Source organism: Narcine bancroftii, chromosome 1, assembly GCF_036971445.1.
Source record: "Narcine bancroftii isolate sNarBan1 chromosome 1, sNarBan1.hap1, whole genome shotgun sequence".
In the NCBI taxonomy this organism is placed as follows: Eukaryota; Metazoa; Chordata; class Chondrichthyes; order Torpediniformes; family Narcinidae; genus Narcine; species Narcine bancroftii.
In genome coordinates, this window is record NC_091469.1 from 278999958 (window position 1) to 279026928 (window position 26971).

Consider the following 26971-nt stretch of genomic DNA (forward strand, 5'->3'; position numbering starts at 1 on the left):
TAATTTGGAAGTAAAACACAAAATTTGAAAAGGTTTTGCTGAATATTTCTGAAAAATATTATTGTTGAAGGATGTGGATAACTTGCATAAATGTTTATTATTTCTGTTTTGCTCTGTCACTGATGATCATCATTCAATTACTTGCCTGTGACAGTTCCTTCCAACCCAACAACCATTGCTGTGACGGACTTCAGCAACAGTTCCATCTCCTTGAGCTTAGGAAGACCAGTCGACATGAATATCGCCCAGTATAATTTCAGCATCACGTACGCAGCTGCCAACGGTCCTGAACTTTCCTTGAATGAAAGTACAAATTCCACCACAATCCAGGATCTGCTGTCTGGAACGAATTACACCATCGCGGTAATGACTGTTCTTGATAGTGGATTGACGAGTGATGCTGTGTTTCTGAATCAATTTACAAGTAAGTGGAATTCAGTTACCCTGGTAAGTTGAATATTCCATGTTGTTTGATAAAATTAGTCTTCAAATATTCAACATTTGGGAATGAAATAGTGTTTTATGCCAGTTGTGTTGATTCATGGAAGTATTGAATTGTCTGGTCAACGAAGATTTTGCTTTCTGAAAACTTTTGAGTCTATTTTATTGATTTACAGCTGCTTAACAGGAAATATTTCTATCACTTACCAATTTTAAGATAATGTATCGGCAGCTACACTCCTCCTCAAAGAACATACCCAACCAGACGGGTTGAGCTCAGTGAGCAGACTATTTTATTGCAGGCTGCCAGTCCGGACCTGGCTGAGAAACGCACTGGAGGGTGCTGACGTCAATCGGGCGCCACGTGGTCCCCCAGTGCGGGTTTCTGAGCCCCGTGCTGGGAAGAAGGGAACACCCCTGACGGCCCCATTTTGGCTGGCTTCCCTGCCACGTGGCTTATAAGCAGAGCCGGTTTGCCTGCCTAGTGGTGTGCCGCCACAATAAAACACATTTTTTATATTTTATGTCTTCTGGTAAATTGCCCATAAAGCAAGCTGTTTTGGTCAGTCCAAGAATGTCTGGGCATGCACTCAGTGCAGGTACGATGTCAATATTGTATTAGGCCTGAGTATGCTTAGTCAGGATATGTGCAGACAGGCAATAAAATCAGCTCATATGTACAAATGCTGTGCATTTCATTGATATAGATTGAATGCAGGTTAATGGACATGTTCTTCAGGCAATAGCCTAGTGAGCATACTTAACAATAGCATTTATTGCCTTCAAGAAAATTCAATACAGCAGAAATATCTTGTCACTATCACAACAGCTGTGATATATTATTTTACATTTGTGGCGAGTAATCACTTAAGGCTCAAAGACGCAGCATGGATGCACTTATTGAGAAAGCCAATGAGCTCTACTTTGGTTGTAAATTGGTGACTAAGACTAATCCTGAGCTCCTCACATTTGTTGTGCAACATGTACAGTCAACATGAGCGCTTGGCTTAGAGGTATTTGGAAATCAATACCATTTGCAGTCCCGATGATATGTGGAGACTAGAAGGATCACGTGACAGACTGCTATTTCTTTCTGATCAATATATTTGGCATCTCCATTGAAAAAATAAGAATTCTATTCAATATCCCAATCTGCTTTCAGCCATGAGACCAATCCACATAACGACAGTTTTCCAGTTCTGAAGCCACTAGAGAAGTTGATGGATTTCGCTATTTGAGACAAGTTTCCAAGAATAATTAATGCTAAGTTTAAGCAAAACATATCTGTTGGTCCACAAATCGGAAACTTTATCAACGACAGGCGATTTGAAGATCTGCTCATGAGGCTGGAGAACGTAGAATGGAAAGCATTTAAAAATGTTGCTGAGAATTTTCTTGGGAACAATAGAGCACCAAACTGCATCCAGCTGATTGACCACATGCTGCAAGATCACAAAACCATGAAGTGCAGCGTCATTGAAGTTTCATTTTCTGCATTCACACTTGGATTTCCTCCCTGCTGATCTTCGTGTCATCAGTAATGAACATGGAGACATTGAGACCATGGAAAAGCAGTATCAGGCCAAATGGAATCTATGAATGCTGGGCAACGAGAGGCATAAGATGTTGAGTACAAAGGATAATCAGTGGCATAACATTTTTATGTACATTGAACTAACCTAATGTGGTATTATCATTGTGCTGGTGTGGCCCATGCATTGAGATGCGGACTAGCCCACAAAATAACTTATTAACGTGGTGACTGCGCGGACCTTGTGGTGACACCTGCTGTTGTCCCAGGTGACCTCCCACACAGCGAGAAGATGGTGAACTGTGGTGAGAACACTGGCCAATCCCAGGCCTGTGCTCCGAAGACGCGGAGCCCTGACATCAGCTCCTGGGGTCCATATAAACACGATGGCCAATGCAATAAATCAATCTCAACTTCAAGGCTTAGGTCTGCGTGTCGTTCTTCTCCACATCTGTTTGGTGAGATCGCTACATTGGTGACCTCAACACATCCAACCATGAGTTAGACCCAAAGATTACGGACCAGGCTGAACTTGCGACCATCCACATAGTCACACTCAGGCTTCGATTTTGGATGTTGCAACCACATGTCTGGTTCGAACAGGTCAAGGCTCAGTTCAAGATTCAACATGCCATCAGCGATGTCATCCGTTACTCTTATGCTTTGAGCACCCTCGATCAAGACACTGCGACAAGGGTGGTAGACTTACATATGGCAGCATCTGGAACATTTCAAATATGGATCACTCAAACAGTTGTTAACCCACACTTTTGAGCTCTCCCAGCGTGAGCATGCTGCCTGCTTGTTGCATATGGACAGATTGGGGGACAGGGACCCATCCACCCGAATGAGCGAGTTGCTCCATTTGACTGAGCGGCAGAAGACTTGAATTCCCTTCAAGCAGTTCTTTATAGAGCAGCTGCCCGAGGATATCAGCAACCTCCAGAGGGTTGCAGCCAGGATAGACATGCACTGGAAAGCGAAGAAGAACATCATCACCATCATAAACCATATCAGCAAGCACCACGACCAAGACCAGCCATTTCCTCTTGTGTGGACCACAAGGGTTTTGAACAAGCTGAACTCAGAACACACAACCCATCTTCAAAATGAGGTTTTTAAACAAGCTGGCAGCCTGCCATGCAGAAGAAACCAGTCTCTCTTTCTATCTCTCTCTCTCTCTCTCCCTCCTCCCCCCCTTGAAAAACCACATGACCTTTTTAGAACAGCAAACTGCATTCAGACAGATTGTGGCACCGTTCCTCTATTGCTTTCACAATAATCCATTACTCCACAGCATGTCCAATTAACACCAACTTGTGAAGTCCTTCAGCAAAGCCTTTTCCATTGTCTTTACAAAGGCACTGGGCCCGGTGTGTCTGGTTTGAGCAGAGCTATTGTATTTAACATGAGATCTGTTTTGTGAAGCGTTTGTTTGTTTGTGACCTACACTACTCCCACAATCTATTTCCTTTAAAACATATCTATGGACAACATGAAATATGCTGTAAATCCATCACAATATAAAAGCACATCATCAGCAAATAAACTAGTTTCATGTTCGTCTTGTCCAACTTTCAAGCTCTTTGTATCCAGATTTCTTCTTATAATCTTTACTATTCATCTATGGTGAATAATTCTGGTAATAGGAGACACCCCTGTCTACTCAATCTACTCAAGAGAGAAAGTGATAACATTTGATTATTAGTTATAATTTTTGCTTGTGGTTTATGATCAAGGGTTTTTATCCAATTTATAAATTTTCTACCTACACCAAATTTTTCCCATGTTTTAAATAAGAAAGACCATTCTTATTGATCAAATGCCTTTTTCTGCATCTAAAGAAATAGTTATGTATGGGTTTAACCTTGATTTTGACATAGGTATTATATTGAATAATCTACCTAGGCTATTTGAAAATTGATCTTTAACAAATCCAATCTGTCTGGTTATACCTCCTACCTAAGATACACAAATCCAATTATCTATGTTTCTCCAACATTGGGTTTTTACTTCAATCTGAGTGTCTGCAAACTTTTGTGTTTTACTCTGGAGTTTGGAATGACATAGATCAATGAAGCATCAGGTGTCATAGTTAATTCAATGCACACATGTATCAGGCAGCATGAAATTGATAATATTCTCATTAATAATTGCAGAACCAAACCCTGTGAGAAACATAGCAGTTTTAACTCGCAACACCACTTCAATTACTTTGAACTGGGACAAACCAATCAGCTATAAACCAGAGTATACCTACAATGTGACAGTGAGTGGAAATTTCCCAGTAATGTTGACTGCTCAACAATCAATTACTGTGACACAACTGAGTCCTGGAACTGGATACACATTCAGTGTGTTCACACTGGCAGCAGATAACACATCAGCAGATCCCGTTAATTTTTATTCTACGACAGGTAAGGACAGATTTCTGTAGAACTTCTTGTTATTGGAGCTCCTCTCTGATTATGCCAGATGCTTAAGCAATTATCCTATAAAATCAAAGGGTATGAACATAATTGAAAAATCAAGTTGAAAATTCATGTTTGGTAATGAAAATAGTTGTTTAGATTTACAAATGAAATCTTGTCACATCCCATTGATATAACAAGGTGGGGAAAAAGCCCGTGTCGTACCATTTTCATCTGTCTCAAAGTAATGGGGCATTGCTGCAATATCATTTGTGGGATCCATCAGCAGAAGGCTTGATAGAGGGTTAACATGGTGTTGACCTGATAATTGTCACATGGACACTGAATGCTACCAACTTGTGGTTCCATTCACCCCTTTGACTTAACTATTTGTCACATGGATGGAGAATGTTTCAAGTTGCTCATCATCACAAGGTGAGAGCAGTAGGAGTGAAAGTCACAGAAAGTTTTTTAATTTGGAAGTAAAGCACAAAATTTCAAAAGGTTTTGCTGAATATTTCTGAAAAATATTATTGTTGAAGGATGTGGATAACTTGCATAAATGTTTATTATTTCTGTTTTGCTCTGTCACTGATGATCATCATTCAATTACTTGCCTGTGACAGTTCCTTCCAACCCAACAACCATTGCTGTGACGGACTTCAGCAACAGTTCCATCTCCTTGAGCTTAGGAAGACCAGTCGACATGAATATCGCCCAATATAATTTCAGCATCACGTACGCAGCTGCCAACGGTCCTGAACTTTCCTTGAATGAAAGTACAAATTCCACCACAATCCAGGATCTGCTGTCTGGAACGAATTACACCATCGCGGTAATGACTGTTCTTGATAGTGGATTGACGAGTGATGCTGTGTTTCTGAATCAATTTACAAGTAAGTGGAATTCAGTTACCCTGGTAAGTTGAATATTCCATGTTGTTTGATAAAATTAGTCTTCAAATATTCAACATTTGGGAATGAAATAGTGTTTTATGCCAGTTGTGTTGATACATGGAAGTATTGAATTGTCTGGACAACGAAGATTTTGCATGCTGAACACTTTTGAGTTTATTTTAATGATTTACAGCTGCTTAACAGGAAATATTTCTATCACTTACCAATTTTAAGATAATATATCGGCAGCTACGCTCCTCCTGAAAGAACACACACAACCGGACGGGTTGAGCTCAGTGAGCAGACTATTTTATTGCAGGCTGCTGTGCTGTACTTATACTCCCAGTTCGGACCTGGCTGAGAAACGCGCTGGTGGGCGCTGATGTCAACCGGGCGTCACGTGGTCCCCCAGTGCGGGCTTCTGAGCCCCATGCTGGGAGGAAGGGAACACCCCGATGGCGCCATTTTGGCCGGCTACCCCACCGCGTGGCTTACAAGTGGGGCCGGTTCGCCTGCCTAGTGGTGACCCACCACAATAAAAAACATTTTTTATATTTTATGTCTTCTGGTAAATTGCCCATAAAGCAAGCTGTTTTGATCAGTCCAAGCATGTCTGGACATGCACAGTGCAGGTACTATGTCAATATTGTATTAGGCCTGAGTATGCTTAGTCAAGATATATGCAGACAGGCAATAAAAGCAGCTCATGTGTACAGACGCTGTGCATTTCATTGATATAGATCGAATGCAGGTTAATGGACATGTTCTTCAGGCAATAGCCTAGTGAGCATACTTAACAATAGCATTTATTGCCTTCAAGAAAATTTAATACAGCAGAAATATCTTGTCACTATCACAACAGCTGTGATATATTATTTTACATTTGTGGCGAGTAATCACTTAAGGCTCAAAGACGCAGCATGGATGCACTTATTGAGAAAGCCAATGAGCTCTACTTTGGTTGTAAATTGGTGACTAAGACTAATCCTGAGCTCCTCACATTTGTTGTGCAACATGTACAGTCAACATGAGCGCTTGGCTTAGAGGTATTTGGAAATCAATATCATTTGTAGTCCCGATGATATGTGGAGACCAGAAGGATCATGTGACAGACTGCTATTTCTTTCTGATCAATATATTTGGCATCTCCATTGAAAAAATAAGAACTCTATTCAATATCCCAATCTGCTTTCAGCCATGAGACCAATGCCACATGATGACAGTTTTCCAGTTCTGAAGCCACCAGAGAAGTTGATGGATTTCGCTATTTGAGACACGTTTCCAAGAATAATAATTAATGCTAAGTTTAAGCAAAACATATCTGTTGGTCCACAAATCGGAAACTTTATCAATGATAAGCGATTTGAAGATCTGCTCATGAGGCTGGAGAATGTAGCATGGAAAGCATTTAAAAATGTTGCTGAGAATTTTCTTGGGAACAATAGAGCACCAAACTACATCCAGCTGATTGACCACATGCTTCAAGATCACAAAACCATGAAGTGCAGCGTCATTGAAGTTTTATTTTCTACATTCACACTTGAATTTCCTCCCTTGCTGATCTTCGTGTAGTCAGTAATGAACATGGAGAGATTGAGACCATAGAAAAGTAGTATCAGGCCAAATGGAATCCATCAATGCTGGGCAATGAGAGGCATCAGATGCTGAGTACAAAGGATAATCAGTGGCATAACATTTTTATGTACATTGAACTAACCTAATGTGGTATTATCATTATGCTGGAGTGGCCCATGCACTGAGATGCGGACCAGCCCACAAAATAACTGATTAACATGGTGACTGTGCGGACCTGGTGATGACACCTCCTGTCGTCCCAGGTGACCTCCCGCACAGCGGGAAGATGGTGAACTGTAGTGAGAACACTGGCCAATCCCAGGCCTGTGCTCCGAAGATGCGGAGCCCTGACATCAGCTCCTGGGGCCCATATAAACACGGCGGCCAATGCAATAAATCAATCTCAACTTCAAGATTTAGTTCTGCCTGTTGTTCTTCTCCACGTCCGCGGTGTGAGATCTTTACATTGTTGACCTTGACACATCCAACTGTGACTTCAACCCAAAGATTACGGACCAGGCAGAACATGCGACCATCCACGTAGTCTCACTCAGGCTTCGTTTTTGGATGTTGCAGCCATGGGTCTGGTTCGAGCAGGTCCAGGCTCAGTTCAAGATTCAACATGCCATCAGCGATGTCACCCATTACTCTTATGCTTTGAGCACACTCGATCAAGACACAGCGACAAGGGTTATAGACTTCCTACGGCAGCATCTGAAGCAATTAATTATATGTGGGGCACACAAACAGCTGTTAACCCACACTTTCGAGCTCACCCGGCATAAGAATGCTGCCTGATTGCTGCATATGGACAGGTTGGGACAGGTTCCCATCCACGCTAATGAGTGAGTTGCTCCCTTTGACTGAGTGCCCGAAGACTTGCATACCCTCAAGCAGATCTTTCTAGAGCAGCTTCCCAAGGATATCATTCTCTTGCTCACGGATGAGGAAGTCAGTGACCTCCAGAGGGTTGTAGCCTGGGTGGACATGCACTGGAAAGTGAAGAAGGACACCAGTGCCGTTGTGGACCATATCAGCAAGCACCATGACCATTGTTGCACCACAAGGGTTTTGAACAGGCAGAACTCAGAACACACAACCCATCTTCAAAATGAGGTTTTTAAACAAGCTGGCACTGCCATGCAGCAGAAACATCTCTCTCTCTCTCTCTCTCTCTCTCTCTCTCTCTCTCTCTCTCTCTCTCTCTCTCCCTCCCTCTCTCTCTCTCTCTCTCTCTCTCTCTCTCTCCCTCTCTCTCGCCCCCCCCCTTCCAAAACCACATGACCTTTTTAGAACAGCAAACTGCATTCAGACAGATTGTGGCACCATTCCTCTATTGCTTTCACAACAATAATCCATTACTCCACAACATGTCCAATGAACACCTACATGTGAAGTCCTTCAGCAAAGCCGTTTCCATTGTCTTTACAAAGGCACTGGGCCCGGTGTGTCTGGTTTGAGCAGAGCTATTGTATTTAACATGAGATCTGTTTTGTGAAGCGTTTGTTTGTTTGTGACCTACACTACTCCCACAATCTATTTCCTTTAAAATATATCTATAGACAACATGAAATATGCTGTAAATCCATCACAATATAATAGCACATCATCAGCAAATAAACTAGTTTCATGTTCGTCTTGTCCAACTTTCAAGCTCTTTGTATTCAGATTTCTTCTTATAATCTTCACTAGTGGTTCAATATCTATGGTGAATAATTCTGGTAATAGGAGACACCCCTGTCTACTCAATCTACTCAAGAAAGTGATAACATTTGATTATTAGTTATAATTTTTGCTTGTGGTTTATGATCAAGGGTTTTTATCCAATTTATAAATTTTCTACCTACACCAAATTTTTCCCATGTTTTAAATAAGAAAGACCATTCTTATTGATCAAATGCCTTTTTCTGCATCTAAAGAAATAGTTATGTATGGGTTTAACCTTGATTTTGACATAGGTATTATATTGAATAATCTACCTAGGCTATTTGAAAATTGCTTTCTGTGACAAATCCAATTTGTCTAGTTATACCTCCTACCTAAGATACACAAATCCAATTATCTATGTTTCTCCAACATTGGGTTTTTACTTCAATCTGAGTGTCTGCAAACTTTTGTGTTTTACTCTGGAGTTTGGAATGACATAGATCAATGAAGCATCAGGTGTCATAGTTAATTCAATGCACACATGTATCAGGCAGCATGAAATTGATAATATTCTCATTAATAATTGCAGAACCAAACCCTGTGAGAAACATAGCAGTTTTAACTCGCAACACCACTTCAATTACTTTGAACTGGGACAAACCAATCAGCTATAAACCAGAGTATACCTACAATGTGACAGTGAGCGGAAATTTCCCAGTAATGTTGACTGCTCAACAATCAATTACTGTGACACAACTGAGTCCTGGAACTGGATACACATTCAGTGTGTTCACACTGGCAGCAGATAACACATCAGCAGATCCCGTTAATTTTTATTCTACGACAGGTAAGGACAGATTTCTGTAGAACTTCTTGTTATTGGAGCTCCTCTCTGATTATGCCAGATGCTTAAGCAATTATCCTATAAAATCAAAGGGTATGAACATAATTGAAAAATCAAGTTGAAAATTCATGTTTGGTAATGAAAATAGTCGTTTAGATTTACAAATGAAATCTTGTCACATCCCATTGATATAACAAGGTGGGGAAAAAGCCCGTGTCGTACCATTTTCATCTGTCTCAAAGTAATGGGGCATTGCTGCAATATCATTTGTGGGATCCATCAGCAGAAGGCTTGATAGAGGGTTAACATGGTGTTGACCTGATAATCGTCACATGAACACTGAATGCTACCAACTTGTGGTTCCATTCACCCCTTTGACTTGACTATTTGTCACATGGATGGAGAATGTTTCAAGTTGCTCATCATCACAAGGTGAGAGCAGTAGGAGTGAAAGTCACAGAAAGTTTTTTAATTTGGAAGTAAAGCACAAAATTTCAAAAGGTTTTGCTGAATATTTCTGAAAAATATTATTGTTGAAGGATGTGGATAACTTGCATAAATGTTTATTATTTCTGTTTTGCTCTGTCACTGATGATCATCATTCAATTACTTGCCTGTGACAGTTCCTTCCAACCCAACAACCATTGCTGTGACGGACTTCAGCAACAGTTCCATCTCCTTGAGCTTAGGAAGACCAGTCGACATGAATATCGCCCAATATAATTTCAGCATCACGTACGCAGCTGCCAACGGTCCTGAACTTTCCTTGAATGAAAGTACAAATTCCACCACAATCCAGGATCTGCTGTCTGGAACGAATTACACCATCGCGGTAACGACTGTTCTTGATAGTGGATTGAAGAGTGATGCTGTGTTTCTGAATCAGTTTACAAGTAAGTAGAATACATTTACCCTGGTAAGTTGAATATTCCATCTTAACTGATAAAATTAGTCTTCAAATATTCAACATTTAGGACTGAAATAATGTTTCATGTCAGTTGTATTGATATATGGAAGTATTGAATTCTATGAAGACTTTGCATCCTGAACACTTTTGAGTGTATTTTATCACTTTTCAGCTTCTAATCACGAAATGTTTCTATCATGTACCGATTTTAAGATAAAACCCATTTTTTATATTTTGTCTACTGGTAAATTGCCCATAAAGCAAAATGATTTGGTCAGTCCAAGCATGTCTGGACATCCATTCAGTGCAGGTTCTATACCATCATTGTATTAGACCTGGGCATGCTTCATCAGGATACATGCAGGCAGGCAATTAAAGCAGCTCGTAGGTACAGATGCTGTGCATTTCATTGATATAGATTGAATGCATGTTAATGGACATGTTCTTCAGGCAATAGCCTAATGAGCATACTTAACAACAGCATTTATTTCCTTCAAGAAAATTCAATGCAGCAGAAATATCACAGCTGTGATACATTGTTTAACATTTGTGGCGAGTAATCGCTTAAGGCTCAAAGATGCAGCATGGATGCACTTATTGAGAAAGCCTATGAGCTCTATTTTGGTTGTAAAATTGGTGACCAAGACAAACCCTGGGTTCCTCATATTTGTTGTGCAACATGTACAGTCAACATGAGCGCTTGGCTTAGAGGTATTTGGAAATCAATACCATTTGCAGTGCCGGGAATATGTGGAGTGCAGAAGGATCACGTGACAGACTGCTATTTCTTTCTGATCAATATATTTGGCTGTATGATCAATGTATTTAGCTTCTCTGTTTAAAAAAAATAAGAATTCTATTCAATATCCCAATCTGCCTTTGGCCATGAGACCAGTGCCACGATGACAGTTTTCCTGTTCTGAAGCCACCAGCGAAGTTGATGGATTTCACTATTTGAGACTGATTTTTCCAAGAGTAATTAATGCTAAGATTAAGGAGGGCATATTTGTTGGTCTACAAATTGGACAGTTTATCAATTACAGGTGATTTCAAGATCTGCTCATGAGGCCAGATAAAATAGAATGGAAGGCATTTAAAAATGTTGCTGAGAATTTTCTTGGGAACTACAGAGCACCAATCTACATCCAGCTGATTGACAACATGCTTCAAGAACACAAAACCATGAAGTACAACATCATTGAAATTTCATTTTCTGGATTCACACTTGGATTTCCTCCCTGCTGATCTTCCAGTAGTCATTGATGAACATGGAGAATGTTTTTATTAGGAAATTGAGACCATGGAAATGCAGTATCAGGCCAACTGGAATCATTCAATGCTGGGCGATGAGAGGCATCAGATGCTGAGTACAATGTATAATCAGTGGCATAACATTTTTATGTACGTTGAACTAACCTAATGTGGTATTATCATTATGCTGGTGTGGCCCGTGCACTGAGATGAGGATCACCCCACAAAATAACCGATTAATGCGGCAACTGCGAGGATCTGGGGTTGATACCTGCCAGTGACCCAGGTGACCTCCCGCACAGCGGGATAATGGTGAACTGTGGTGAGAACACTGACTAATCCCAGGCCTGTGCTCTGAAGACGTGGAACGCTGACATCAGCTCTTGGGGCCCATATAAACACGATGGCCAATGCACTAAATCAGTCTCTATTTCAAGGTTTTGGTCTGTGTGTTGTTCATCTCCATGTCCGCATACTGCAATCACTACAATGGTGACTCAGACACATTCAACCAGCAGTTAGACCCGAAGATGGCAGACCAGGTAGAACCTGCATCCATCCATGCGGTCTCACTCAGACTTCCATTTTGGATGTTGCAGGCACATGTGTGGTTCGAGCAGGCCAAGGCTCAGTTCAAGATTCAACTCATCGTTGCCGATGACTCCCGCTTCTTTTAAGTGTAAGCACCCTCAATCAAGACTCAGCGGCAAGGATCATAGACTTTCTATGGCAACCTCTGGAGCAAGGCAAATACGTGGCCCTCAAACAGCTGTTAACCCGCACTTTCGGGCTCTCCTGGCACAAGTTCACCAACCGATTGCTGAATATGGACAGATTGGGTGACATTGCCCCGTCCGCCTTAATGAGTGAGTTGATCATTTTGACCGAGGGCCAGAAGCTTTGCCTACTCTTCAAGTAGATCTTTCTAGAGCAGCTGCCTGGGAAAATCTGGCTCTTGCTCATGGACGAGGTCATCAGCGATCACCAGAGGGTTGCGGCTCAGGCTGACATTTTCTGGAGAGTGAGGAAGGACAGCAGTGCCATTGTAAACCATATCAGCAAGCCCTACGAACAGCAGACTGTGAAACCAAGCCCACCAGAAAGGCAAATTAATACCCATGACAATCCTACTACTATCATCAGCGAGGGCCCGTTGATGTCCCCACCCTGTGGGTTTCTGGGAAACATCCTGGCCAACTGTCATTGACGGCTGCGATGGTTGGCCCACATGATAGCCTCCGCTACATTTGGGACTCATTGTCGGCCTGGCATTTCTTGGTCGACACCAGTGCTGAGTTAGGCTTCCTGCCCCCGCAGGCCTTAACACCTGCAATGGCAGGAGGAGTCACGTGATGGAGTAGTGGCCGGTCGTATAAAACCAGCCCTCTCCGAAAAAAAAAATTTAAAAAGTTTGGAAAAGACAAAACTCAACAAATATAAATTATCAGAAATAGAAGATAAATTTACAGAGAAGAGAAAGAAGATGACACCCAAGAAGGAGAAAGTAAAAACAACCGAAAAAAAAGAAAAGTCACCGGAGAAGAAAGAAGAAGGCCTTATCTGCATGAAGGAACAGGGAGCTGTGGTGGCGAGGAGCGCCTGATCCCCGAGGTTGGTGTCTGCCCTGCGGAGTCGTGACCTCCCGACCGGTGAACTTTAAAATGGCTCTCTGAACCAAACAAAAGTGCACAGTGCTCAATCAAGGGAAAAAGAAAACACCGAAGGGAGGGGGGCTCAGCAGAGGAGCGGGCAGCCACAGAACAACTAGCTGAGGGATGCCCAACACCAGGACGCTCAGCTGGAGGATGAGGATGGCGGCAGGGGAGGGATCGAGGAAACAGACGAGAGAGAAAGACGGCAGGGTGACCGACAAGAGGATCAAAAGCCGAGGCCCGACAAATGGGCACCCCAGGAGGGGAGGACCAACAGCAAGAGTCCCAGCAAGAGGAGGCCCAACAAAGAGATATAAGCAACTCATCAGGAAAAACAGAAGAGACACAGACACAAAGAAGAGAAGAAGACACAGAAGAAGAGGAAGAAGAAGACCAAGATCTTCACAGAGAAATAGAAAGTAAAACAAATGGACAGAATATAGATAAAGCCTTTTTTGAAGAACATATGAGATCATTAAAAGAATGGTTATCATTAGAATTTAGTGCAATTAAAAGAAAAACGAAAAGAGCAGAAGATAAAATGCAAAGATTAGAAATGGTCATGACATAAATAGGGAAAAGAGTAGAGAATGTGGAAGAGTGGGAAACAGCTGTAGAAATGTAAGAGAAAAATTGGAAGAAAGTGACAAAAAAATTAAGGAGACACAAGAGTTGTTATCTCATAAAATGATATGTTGAAAAATTATAGTAGGCGAAACAACATAAAAATAGTGGGCCTGAAGGACGGTGAAGAAGACACAGATATGAAGGAATTTATAAAAGGATGGATCCCGAAGATCCTGGGAATGACAGAAATGCAGGAAGAAATGGAAATAGAAAGGGCACACAGAGCATTAGCTCCAAAACCACAGGCACATCAAAAACCAAGATCCATCTTAGTAAAATTTTTGAGATACACGACAAGAGAAAACATACTGGAACGGGCAAGAAATAAAGTTAGAGAAGATAATAAACCATTGGAATACAAGGGTCAACAAATATTTTTTTACCCAGATATAACTTTTGAACTCTTAAAGAGGAGGAAGGAGTTTAATACAGCAAAATCGATTTTATGGAAAAAAAGGTTACAAATTCATATTAAAACATCCAGCCAAACTTAAAATATTTATACCCGGGGAGCAAAACAGGCTGTTCGCGAATCCAGAGAAAGTACAAGAATTCGCAGAACATTTGCAGGAAAGGAGAAGAGATGAAGATATGTAACAAGAATGAAGAATAGCAATAAAATATTTATAAAGATGTAAAAACAATGTATATGTAAAGAACTAAAGAGGGAAAAGAAAAGGGAAGGAAGGAAGTAAGGGGGAAAAAAGAGAGAGCTTTGTTATATGTGTAAAAATAAAGTGTTTTCTGGGGGGGCTGGGGGGGAGAGGGAATAACTCACTGCAAAATCAGTTGACGCTTGCGAGCAAGATCACAATCCAAATGGTAAGGGGAGTTGTGGTTGCCCGGCAAGGGATAAGGGGCACCTCAGAGAGGGGAAAAAGCATTTGGGGTTAAGGTATTATGGGGTGTGGGAATTGTTGAAGTATTTTATGTTGTAAATGTGTTGTCGTACATTGAGTTTAAAAAGGCAAAACTAAGAGATGAAAATGGGAAAAAGAGGGATGGAGGTGGCGAGGAAGCGGAAAAGAGGTATAAGCAAGATATAAGATGGCCATGTTGAACTATATGACTATAAACATTAATGGAATACATAACCAAATTAAAAGGAAGAGGCTACTAAATTTACTGAAGAAAGAAAAAATAGATATATCATTTGTGCAGGAAATGCACCTAACTGAAGTGGAACATAACAAATTAAAGAGAGACTGGCAGCATCCTATAATTCAAAAGCTAGAGGTGTATCCATATTAGTTAACAAAAATGTACCAATCAAAATAGATGAGGAAATAATAGATCCAGCAGGGAGGTATGTAATGATAAAATGTCAGATATACTCAGAATTTTGGAATTTGTTCAATATATATGCACCTAATGAGGAGGATCAAAAGTTTATGCAGGATATTTTTTTGAAGATTGCAGACACGCAAGGAAATAGGAGGGGATTTTAACGTTAATTTGGATCCAATGTTGAATAAAACTGGACAAAAGACAAGCAAAAAGAATAAAGTAGCCAAATTTATGGTTAAATCAATGCAGGAAATGAAACTAATGGATATATGGAGGAGGTAACGCCCAAGAGAGAAGGAATATTCATATTATTCAAGTAGGCATAAAGCATACTCAAGGATTGATATGTTTTTGTTGTCAGCCCATATTCAAGGGAGAGTTAGAAAAACTGAGTATAAAGCTAGATTACTATCTGATCATTCACCCCTGTTATTAGCAATAGAACTGGAGGACATCCCACCAAGATCATATAGATGGAGGTTAAACTCCATGCTACTTAAAAGGCAGGAATTTAGAGAGTTTATTGAATGCCAAATTAAAACATATTTTGAAATGAACACAGAATCAGTGAAAGACAAATTTATATTATGGGATGCATTGAAAGCCTTCATTAGAGGACAGATAATAAGTTATGTTACTAAGATGAAAAAGGATTACAACCGGGAAATAGAGCAGTTGGAAAGGGAGATAGTAAGTACAAAAAAGGAACTAGTAAAAGGGGATGATGTAACGAAAAAGAGAGAATTGGCGGACAAAAAAATTAAATACGAAACATTACAAACATATAAGGTGGAGAAGAACATAATGAAAACAAAGCAAACGTATTACATACTGGGAGAAAAAAACATAAAATATTAGTCTGGCAACTTAAAACAGAACAAGCTAAAAGAACTGTATTGGCATCAAGGAAAAAGGACAAACAAATTACATATAACCCAACAGAGATTAATGAAAATTTTAAGGAATTTTATGAACAATTATACCAAACTGAGAATGAGGGGAAAGATGATAAAATAGAAGAGTTTTTAGCTAAAATTGAACTACAGAAATTGCAAGAAGAGGAACAAAACAAACTAATAAAACCATTTTAAATAGAGGAAATACAGGATAGAAGAAACACAAAACTTGCCGGATTCATGTAAGACAGCAATAATTACAGTAATACCAAAGACGGGGAAGGATCCATTAACACCAGCATCATATAGACCAATATCTCTACTTAACTTAAATTATAAGATAATAGCAAAATTATTAGCAAATAGATTGGCCGATTGTGAACAAAAAATAGTAAAACAAGATCAAACTGGATTTATTAAGAAAAGATGAACAGAGGATAATGTCTGTAAGCTTATTAATCTAATTCATGCAGTTCAAGGAAATAAGAAACCAACAGTAGCTATTGCTTTAGATGCAGAAAAAGCCTTATTTAAAGTATTACAGAAGTTCAATCAACCAGAAAAATATATTAATTGGATTAAAGCATTGTATTATGGACCGTGACTGAAGGTAGCAGTAAATGGATATGTATCAAGCCAATTTAAATTAAGTAGGTCAACTAGACAGGAATATCCATTATCCCCCTCATTGTTTGCCTTAGCAATAGAAACTTTGGCAGAACTGATAAGAATAGAAAATAAAATAAAAGGGATAAAAATAAAGGAGAAGGAGTATAAAATTAGCCTATTTACAGATGACATCATAGTATACCTAACAGAACCAGAGATATCAATAAAAGAATTACATCAGAAATTGAAGGAATATGGAGAAATATTGGGGTACAAGATCAACGCAAAGTGAAGTGATGCCAATGAGTAATGCGGATTATACAGAATTTAAAAAAGAATCACCATTTAAATGAGAAGCACAAGCAATCCGATACCTGGGTATCAGGTTAGATAATAACATAAGCCACTTGTATAAACTAAATTATCAGTCACTAATAAAGAAATTGCAGGAAGACTTAAAACATTGGAAAGAATTACCACTAACGTTGATAGGGAGGGTAAACTGCATTAAAATGAATGTGTTCCCAAGGATACAATACTTATTTCAAATGTTACCAATTCCCTTAACAGAAAAATTCTTTAATGAACTAAAGAGAATAATAAGGAAATTTTTGTGGAAAGGGAGGAAACTGAGGATAGCATTAGATAAATTAACAGAGAGGTATAAGCAAGGTGGTTTGCAGTTACCAAACTTTAGAAATTATTATAGAGCCGCACAATTAAGGTATTTATCAAATTTTTACCCGACAAGGGAAAAACCAGACTGAACTAAGATAGAACTAGATAAAATAGGGGAGAAGGTATCAGAACAAATACTTTATAAGTAGGATGAAAAGTTGGTGCAATATAAAAGCTCACCAGTATTGCATCATTTACTTAAAATATGGAACATCCACTTATAAAGGAAAAAAAAACAAATTACCAAATACCAAAATTATTATTGATGCAAAATCCACTAATCCCTTTTACAATAGATAACCTTTCCTTTAGAGAATGATAGAGAAAAGGAATAAAAAAATAGAAAATTGTTTTTTGGGAAATAATTTATTAACATTTGAACAGTTGAAGTACAAATATGGAATAACTCATGGTACAATGTTTGCATATCACCAAGTGAAAGCTTAATTAAAGGATAAATTGGGAAACAGACTGAGATTACCAGAAGGAAGCATCTTTGAATATGTAATAACAGACACAATGATAATTAAAAGATTTATAACGAACATGTACATTAAGCTACAAGATAAGGAAAATGATGAAATAAACTACAAACCTAAACAAAAGTGGGAAAAGGATTTAAACAAAGTTAAAAAATGAAGCGTGGGAAAAGTTACGTTCTGGAACTATGAAGAATACAATAAACATAAGGTTACGCATGATACTGTACAATTGGTTACACAAGGTATATATCACTCCTCAAAATTAAAAGAATGGGATCCAACATTATCGGATAGATGTTTTCGCTATAAGAAGGAAATGGGAACAACAATACATACAATTTGGGCATGTACAAAAGTGAATACATTTTGGGAAGAACTAAATCAGATATTAAATAAAATCACAAAAAATAACATACCAAAAAATCCAGAGATCTTTCTTTAAAATAACATAAGAATTAAAAAATTAGGCCTCAAATTGGATGAAGTGCAAATAAGATTCATTATGATAGCCTTAGCAGTAGCAAAAAAATGTATAATGTCAACTTGGAAAATGGAAGAGAGCATGAGAATACAACAATGGTACATGGAAATTAATAAATGTATTCCATTGGAAAAAATAACATATAATTTAAAGAATAAATTCACATTGTTTGAACAAATTTGGAAACCATACATGGAACAGAGAGCTTGCCTCGGACCTCCATCCCCTAAAATGATAAGAAGACAAAACGATTCAGTGTGATTCAGTGTGTAACAAATAGATGATGCATTTTTCTTGTTTATTTTCCTCTATGTGAAGATATTGTTTTATGGTTTTATTGTATTGTATATGTTGAATATTTACAGGTTTTGGAGGGGGTGGGAAGAGGGGAGGGAGGAAGAGGGGGGAAAAAGGGAGAAAATGCCACTGTGTATATTTAAAAGAGAAATGTTAGTACATATTTTGGTTGATATGGTTCACAGTGTGAAAAATAAAAAAAATATTTAAAAAAAACACCTGCAATGGCAAACAGGGCTCAGCACTGAGGGCAGCTAACAGTCCCTCCATCCAGACTTTAGATACCCTCACTATCCCTCTTCTGTTCGGTAACAGCCGGTTACATGGACCATTACCCTCGCGCCAGTGGCACAACCACACTGGAGGAAAATTTCCTTCGTGCCCTCTGCCTACCTGTAGACCTCAAAGGACAGCATTTGGTGCACGTCAGAACTTTTCTGACTCTACCTTTGGGGGAAGCCAAACTACCCGCCACCCACCTTGACTCTATAATGCTTTCAGATGACAAGTTCACTCACATCCTAGCAGAGGTGCCCTCAATAGTGGAGCCACAGTTCTCTGTAGCTGGGCCAAACCACGGGGCAAGGCATCACATTCTGTCTGAGGATCCCCGCTCCATGCCAGAGCACGCTGGCTCCTTCCTGAAAAGCTCAGCCGAGTGAAAGAAGAGTTCAAGAAAATGGAGGAGCTATGCATCGTGCGGCACTCCGACAGTCCATGGGCCTCCCCCATCCACATGGTGCCAAAAACAGCAGGGGGGTGGATGCCATGTGGTGATTACCACTGTGTCAACAAGGCCACCATGCCTGGCAGATATCCCATGCCCTGCATCCAAGACTTTGCCGCCAACCTGCATGGGGCACAGGTGTTTTACAAGGTGGACCTTATCCGGGAGTACCACCAAATCTTAGTTCATCCCCAGAACGTCCTCAAGACCATAATTATAACCCCTTTTGGCCTGTTTGAATTACTACACATGCCTTTCAGTCTGAGAAGCGCGCCGAAACCTTTCCAGCAGTTGATGGATGCAGTGGGCCAGGACCTCCTATTTGCATTCATCTATATAGCTGATATCTTCATCACCAGCTGTAGGTACAAAAACCACACAGCTCACCTGAGACAACTGTGCACCCAGTTGAGCAAGTTCAGTTTGACAATTATCCCCACAAAGTGCCGATAACATCGAAGCAGTCTGGCACTTTGCCAAGCCACGTACAGTAAAAGGGCTACAGGAATTCGCTGGCATGTTAAATTTTACCATAAATTCATCCCTGCAACGGCCGCATCGTGCGCACCCTCTTTGCTCTGATAACGGGCAAGTCAAAGGACATTACCTGGGATGATGAGTCTTTGAGAACATTCTAGAATGCCAATGACATACTGGCCAATGCCACCCTTCTGGTACACCCCAGACCACAGGCACCTATTGCTCTGACAGTCGACGACTCCAGCACAACAGTCGGAGGTGTACTGGAACAGCTCATTAAAGACCAGTGGCAACCCTGGCCTTTTTCAGCGGGCACCTCTGTCCCCGCAAAGCTCAAATACAGTGCTTTCATCTGAGAGCTATTGGTGCTGTACCTGGCAGTAAGACATTTTCGTTACTTTTTGGAGGGTCAGCAATTCAAGGTCTTCACCGATCATAAGCCGCTGTCCTTCGGCTTCTATAAGGCATCAGACCCGTGGTTGGCCTGACAACAGAGATACTTGTCCTATGAGCCTGAATTTATCATGGACATACAGGGGAAAAGCGATGTGGTAGCCAACGCTCTATCATGCACTGCAATTGAGTTGGTGCACGCCCTGTCCCAAGGGGTTGACTACGTGGCGCTCATCAAAGCGCAGCAGCAGGACCTTGAGATTCCTGAACATAGGACAGCCATCTCCAGTCTCAAGGTGGAAGACATCCCTGTTGGCCCAGGTAACCTGGCGGTACTGTGCAACGTCTCTAAGGGCAGCCCTCACCCCATTGCCTCAGCCACAAGGAGGAACAAGGTTTTTGAGGCCATACACAACCTGGCACATCCTGAAAACTGAGCCACGATGAAGATGGTGGCTGGCAGGTTTGTTGAGCATGGCCTCCATAAGCAGGTCAGCCAGTGGGCCAAGACCTGTATAACCTGAGAGTCCTCAAAGGTGCAGACTCTCACAAAGGTGCCCACATAGAATTTTGAACCAGCACAGTGCAGGTTCAGCCACGCACATATTGACATAGTGGGGCCGCTGCCAGTTTCCCATGGGGCGAAATATCTGCTGACCATAGTTGACTGCTCCACGAGGTGGCCTGAAGCAGTCCCACTGGCTGATACCACCATAAAAATCTGCACCAGGGAACTCATCGGCACATGGGTGTCCAGATTCGGGGTCCCAGAGCACCTAACCTCAGACAGGGGAGCACAGTTTACTTCTGGGCTCTGGCAGCACTGGCTATCTTCCTGGATACACAGCATCGTCAACACACCATATCATGCCACCCTTAGGCCAATGAGTTGGTGGAGCAGACTTGATGGCCCAACTCAAGGGTCCCAACTGGGCGGACAAACTGCTTTGAGTTCTGCTGGGGATTTGCACTGCTATGAAGGATGATTTCAACACCTTGATGGCAGAGATGGTCTATGGCGCACCCTTAATCATTCCAGGGGAGTTCCTGGCCCCTGTCAAATGCCCAGAAGACCCCTTGAGAATTTCTGGTGACAACTGTGGTCCCTAGTCCTGCAACAATCCCCATCACATGGCCAACCCAAACATAACATCCCCAGGGACTTGTCACTATATGTTCATGCAAAGGGGTACTCCAGCCGCCCCTACAATGACTCCACAAGGGGCTCTACAGAGTTAGCAGGGACAATGGCTCCACTTATGTCCTCGACATGGGTGGTAAGGAAGAGACCTTTACTGTCAACTGCCTAAAGCTGGCATATCTGGATTGTAAAGAGCTGGTCTCCACTCCTCCCCCACGATACAGGGACAGACCACCCAAGTCAATGGATCCAATGGCCCGATTGCTGGTTCTGGGGGGTCATCGTGTAGCGGCCCGAGCATGGAGATGCGAACCAACCCACAAAATGGCTGACAAACGCGGCAACCTCGTGGACCTGGGGATACACAGGCCGTTGTCCCAGATGACCTCCCACATGGCAGCACAGTGAACTGTGGTAGGAAAGCCTGCCAATCCCATGCCAGTGCTCCGATGATGCAGGGCCCTTACTTCAGCGCCTGGGGCCCATATAAACATGATGGCCAATGCAGTAAATCAGTCTCGACTACATGGCTTTGGTCTGTGTGTCATTCTTCTCCACGCCCACGTATCGCGAACACTACATTGCGATTAAACATTCTATATTCAATAAAAGTTAATTTCCTAAGTGATACAGCAAATCTGAAATTATCTTTGTGTTCAGCTTGAAATTGTCTATTATAATCCCTATATTTTTCAGGAAGCAAACCTTTTGAAAAATTATCGTTGTCCAGATTTTTTTAAAGATGTTCTACTGAGTAATTACAGGTAGTTTTTAGCATGTGTTATAAATGGGTATGAGTTTCTGTACTCTTGAAGCTTGGCAGCAGAATGCCATTTCTAATATTTTCTGTTTAATTATCAGCATTGCATTAATTGCATCAAGTGATAGGCCCTTCTGGCCCATGAGCCCGTGCCGCCCAATTACCCCCAATCAACCTACAACCCCTGGTACGTTTGAAAGGTGGGAGGAAACTGAAGTCCCTGGGGAAACCCCACGCAGACACGGAGAGAATGTACAATAATGTTGCAGACAGTGCAGGATTTGAACCCCGGTCCCGATCTCTGGCGCTGTAATGGTGATGCGCTAATTGCTCCGCTAACAATATCACCACTTTTAAATTCCATCCCGAAGATTCTGACTCTTAATCTTAATGGTCCCCATATCTTCCAGAACAGAATAGAATTATTGGTAAATCTTGACTCCAAATTATTTTGAGGATTTTTCTAAACTGGTTCAGTATTTGGAAGAAAGGACAGCTCCATTCAACATAGTGCATGTGTCAAAAAGGACTTCTGAAAGTCAGTATAAGATTGTGTGACCATATATTTTAGTTGGAGGTAGGTGTGGAAAAGGTATGTTTCCTGAAGAAGTCCTCTGAGAATCAAAGAATTAGGTGATTGCTATGAACTTTGTAAAGACTTGGTTGCTTGCTTATTGATGATGAGAGTACAGATAAATGCTTCTTCTTTCTTTTTCAATTTTTTAAATTGTGTTTTAACATACATAAATTACTGAGGTGTATATGATAATAATAAATAAAAATATCAAATAACGGTGAACAAACTACAAGTGAATCCATGTTATTAAAATGGAGAAAAGGGAAAGAAAGAAAAAAGAAAACCATATATTGCTAAACTAAGAATCTAGTCTCACCTTATGAGGAATGCTGGCCAAGTTAAGGAGTCCACTACTTTCTTTTTCAATCTTTTTATTGTGTTTTTTTGGAAATACAATGAAGAAAAGGAGTCTACCTCTAATAATATTAGTAACAATGGGGGTTAAGGGAAAAAATTAACTAATCTGTCAATTTTGAAAATAATTGATAAAAGAAACCCAAAGAGAAAGAAAGTTAAAATCCATTGTAGCAGTAGACACCTAATGTTTTTCTAGAGACAGACATGCCATCACATGCAACAACCATTGAGTATGTGTGGGAGGGACAGCATCTTGTCATCACAGCATTTATAGTGTGATTGTTAATGCCACCCTAAAAATGTGCTTCACTTGTTGTTGGTGGTGGTCACCTATCTTCTGGGTGCTGGTGGGTTCGGGGAATTGGTATGATCTGCCTTGCTGGTCAGTTGAAAAATTAGATTTGTTGACTGGGATAGTTTGTTGATTACCTTTAGCGATTATGATTAAATATCCCAGAGGAAACAAATTAGGAAATTAACAGGATGATTAAATGTGGTTACCAGGTTTAGAAACTGGTATAAAAAGCAGAGATTGGTCATACAGGATACTAGGTTAAAAACAGAAAGAGTTTGGAATGAGTAGGCGGAAGCACAAATTCCAACCTCATCATCAAAACTGAAGACAAGAGTGGAACTGCTGTGGTTTGGCACACTGACTTCTACCTTGCTGAGGCCAGGTGACAGCTCTCAGACATCTCCTCTTACCTACCCCTTCAACCGGATTCCACCAAAGAACATCAAGCCACTGTCTCAAGGACTATCTCTATCAATACCACTTCCGGTCATCTCCCTCTCAGGGCCTCCAACCTCTATTTCCCGTCCCCTGCACTGCCTGATTATATCTCCTACCCACGATACACAAATCCAATTATCTAGGTAGGACCTACTATGTTTCAGAGTGTCTGCAAACTTTTGTGTTTTACTCTGAAGTTTGGAATGACATGGATCAATGGAGCATCAGGTATCATAGTTAATTCAATGCACACATGTTTCAGGCAGCATGAAATTGTCATTATTCTCATTATCTCATTAATAATTGCAGAACCAAACCCTGTGAGAAACATAGCAGTTTTAACTCGCAACACCACTTCAATTACTTTGAACTGGGACAAACCAATCGGCTATAAACCAGAGTATACCTACAATGTGACAGTGAGTGGAAATTTCCCAGTAATGTTGACTGCTCAACAATCAATTACTGTGACACAACTGAGTCCTGGAACTGGATACACATTCAGTGTGTTCACACTGGCAGCAGATAACACATCAGCAGATCCCGTTAATTTTTATTCTACGACAGGTAAGGACAGATTTCTGTAGAACTTCTTGTTATTGGAGCTCCTCTCTGATTACACCAGATGCTTAAGCAATTATCCTATAAAATCAAAGGCCATGATCACAATGGAAAAATCAAGTTGAAAATTCATGTTTGGAAATGAAAATAGTTTTTTAGATTTGCAAATGAAATGTTGTCACATCCCATTGATACAACAAGGTGGGGAAAAGTCCCACGTCATACCATTTTCATCTGTCTCAAGGTAATGGGGGCATTGCTGTATCAATTGTGGGATCGATCAGCACAAGGCTTGATAGAGGGTTAACATGGTGCTGACCTGATAATTGTCACATGGACACTGAATGCTACCAAGTTGTGGCTCCATTCACCCCTTTGACTTGACTATCTGTCACATGGATGGAGAATGTTTCAAGTTGCACATCATCACAAGGTGAGAGCAGTGGGAGTGAAAGTCACAGAAAGCTTTTTTAATTTGGAAGTAAAACACAAAATTTGAAGACGTTTTGCTGCAACATTTCTGAAAAAAAATATTGTTGATGGAAGTTGAAAATTTGAATGAATGTTTAAAAATTTTTGTTTTTGTTCTGTCAATGACGATCATCATTCAATTACTTGCCTCTGACAGTTCCTTCCAAGCCAGCAACCATTGCTGTGACGGACTTCAGCAACAGTTCCATCACCTTGAGCTTAGGAAGACCAGTCGACATGAATATCGCCCAGTATAATTTCAGCATCACTTACACAGCTGCCAACGGTCCTAAACTTTCCTTGATTGAAAGTACAAATTCCACCACAATCCAAGATCTGCTGTCTGGAACGAATTACACCATCGTGGTAACGACTGTTGTTGATGGTGGATTGAAGAGTGATGCTGTGTTTCTGAATCAGTTTACAAGTAAGTGGAATACAGTTACCCTTGTAAGCCTAGGTGCAGACCACAGGTGAGAAGGCCATCAGAAAGGATCATGTTCCAACTTGTGATTGTTATTGTAGTCTTGAAAGTATTTGTAGAGCAATGTTTGGTTGAAGGTGTTCTGCAGAGAAATTGGTTAGTTGGGGCTTGAGTTTTACTTCACCACTCTTTTAATTTTGGCTTTCTCCTTGGCGTTAGGAAGTCACATTTTGACTAGTCTTGTAACCAACACACTAGAAAACCTATCAGCAGTCATGTTCTAAGTGGAAAGTTGAATGTTGTTGAAATTCTGCAATGATCTATCTATCATCAGATCCAAATATTCCTTCTGATTTTTGTCTGAACTCTGGTACTTGAAAGCAGATTTTGCTTGGAAGATGGGGAAGTCTTTAGTGAAGGGAAATAATATGAAGACTAAGGATTGAAAAATGTGTCTATGGTTTGTAATTTTATACAAAATCACTGCAACAAGGCTTTCGGGAAACAAGAGGAGGACTAAAAATATCCTGAAAAGTTTTAATTACCAGAAATAACAATGTGCATCGGAATCCATAATTACTGCTGTAATAAGCTGATTGCTTTTGCATTGTAGCTCATCTCTTTCTTTCCACTTCTTTCTTTGCCTCTTTCTTTGGATTTGAAATTCTAACAGGTTAACTCACACTGCACTGCGTGAAATTTAAACAGATAATCACCACAGTAAAGCAAGGCCTTGTTCATTCACTATCTATGCCTATCTCTGATTCATCCTAATTATTTTGCCAAAAAATGTCATCCTAGGATTTATATTTAATTATCCATTAAATTAAAAAATCACATGGTCTTCACATGGTTTACTGTGAAATCCTAATGACAGCTTTATGAGATTTTTCATTCACTCATCCTTTCCCTCATCAACTAGGCAGTTTGTTGCTGATTTGTTTCTTAAACCCCTGCTATCTCCTCTGCTTTCTTCTTCCTCTTTCTTTTTTCCTTCCGAGAATGAACATTTTTTTTAAAGTATATAACTCCCATTCAGTGCAACCAGATATGTTCTTTGCTTTTAAGCTTGCTTGCAGGCTTCATACATTCTTCAGTAAGACTTTGTTCTGCATTCATCTTCCCTTTGAGAAATATTTGGGGTGCATTTTCTTGACAGAGCCTAACAAAGTGCAGAATGTGAATGTGAAGGTTTCTAGCACCAACTTCATCATCCTACGCTGGACGCAGCCAATGGATTATAAAGAAGGGTATCAATACATGATATTGACTGAGGGAAACCCAGCCCCTACCGGTAACAATGGAAATATAACTGTAAGGGTTGAGAATGCCACAATAGAAGGTCTCACGTCTGGAACCGACTACAGCTTTTCTGTTACCACATTGGTTGCAGATGGAACTCGAGCAGATTCAGTGCAAATTTCTAGTTACACAAGTAAGTGATGTTCTAATGATAACAGATCTTAAACTTGGATCTATTAAACAATACAATTTGTTTGGAACCTTTTTGCTCTTTGCATGAAAACATTATTGTCTGTTCCAAGACTTCGATGTGATGATAGAGATTAGATTGAAGTGAAATGTATAATGTATAATTTTCATGTTGTACCTTTTTTTGGGCCATTGAGATCAAGTTTGAAAATAGATGTTGTGTTCTCAACATGACTTTTGTTGGAAACTTGGAATTGCATCTTGCTCTGAAAGCAATACATGCACTTTTTTTCATCCTAAATCCCTGTGCTTAGTAATGTCAGATATTTTAACAAAACTTCAGCTGAATATGACAACAATAATGGATTTCACTATTATCTTTCATTGGGGGAAGCTGGGCAATT

At 40.4% G+C, this 26971-nt stretch overlaps 1 protein-coding gene across 3 annotated transcripts in view; it reads left to right on the top strand.

The window, feature by feature from the left end:
• Window positions 1-26971, top strand: part of LOC138744444 (receptor-type tyrosine-protein phosphatase eta-like) — a 171630-nt gene that overhangs the window by 85940 nt on the left and 58719 nt on the right. For 2 of the 3 annotated variants that reach the window (XM_069900620.1, XM_069900639.1), the window contains 8 exons: window positions 155-424; window positions 4132-4389; window positions 5010-5279; window positions 9091-9348; window positions 9969-10238; window positions 23990-24247; window positions 24870-25139; window positions 26296-26571. In XM_069900620.1, the coding sequence (XP_069756721.1) occupies window positions 155-424; window positions 4132-4389; window positions 5010-5279; window positions 9091-9348; window positions 9969-10238; window positions 23990-24247; window positions 24870-25139; window positions 26296-26571 (2130 nt within the window). The remainder of the gene's footprint in view (window positions 1-154; window positions 425-4131; window positions 4390-5009; window positions 5280-9090; window positions 9349-9968; window positions 10239-23989; window positions 24248-24869; window positions 25140-26295; window positions 26572-26971) is intronic. The other variant, XM_069900630.1, reaches the window with a different exon arrangement.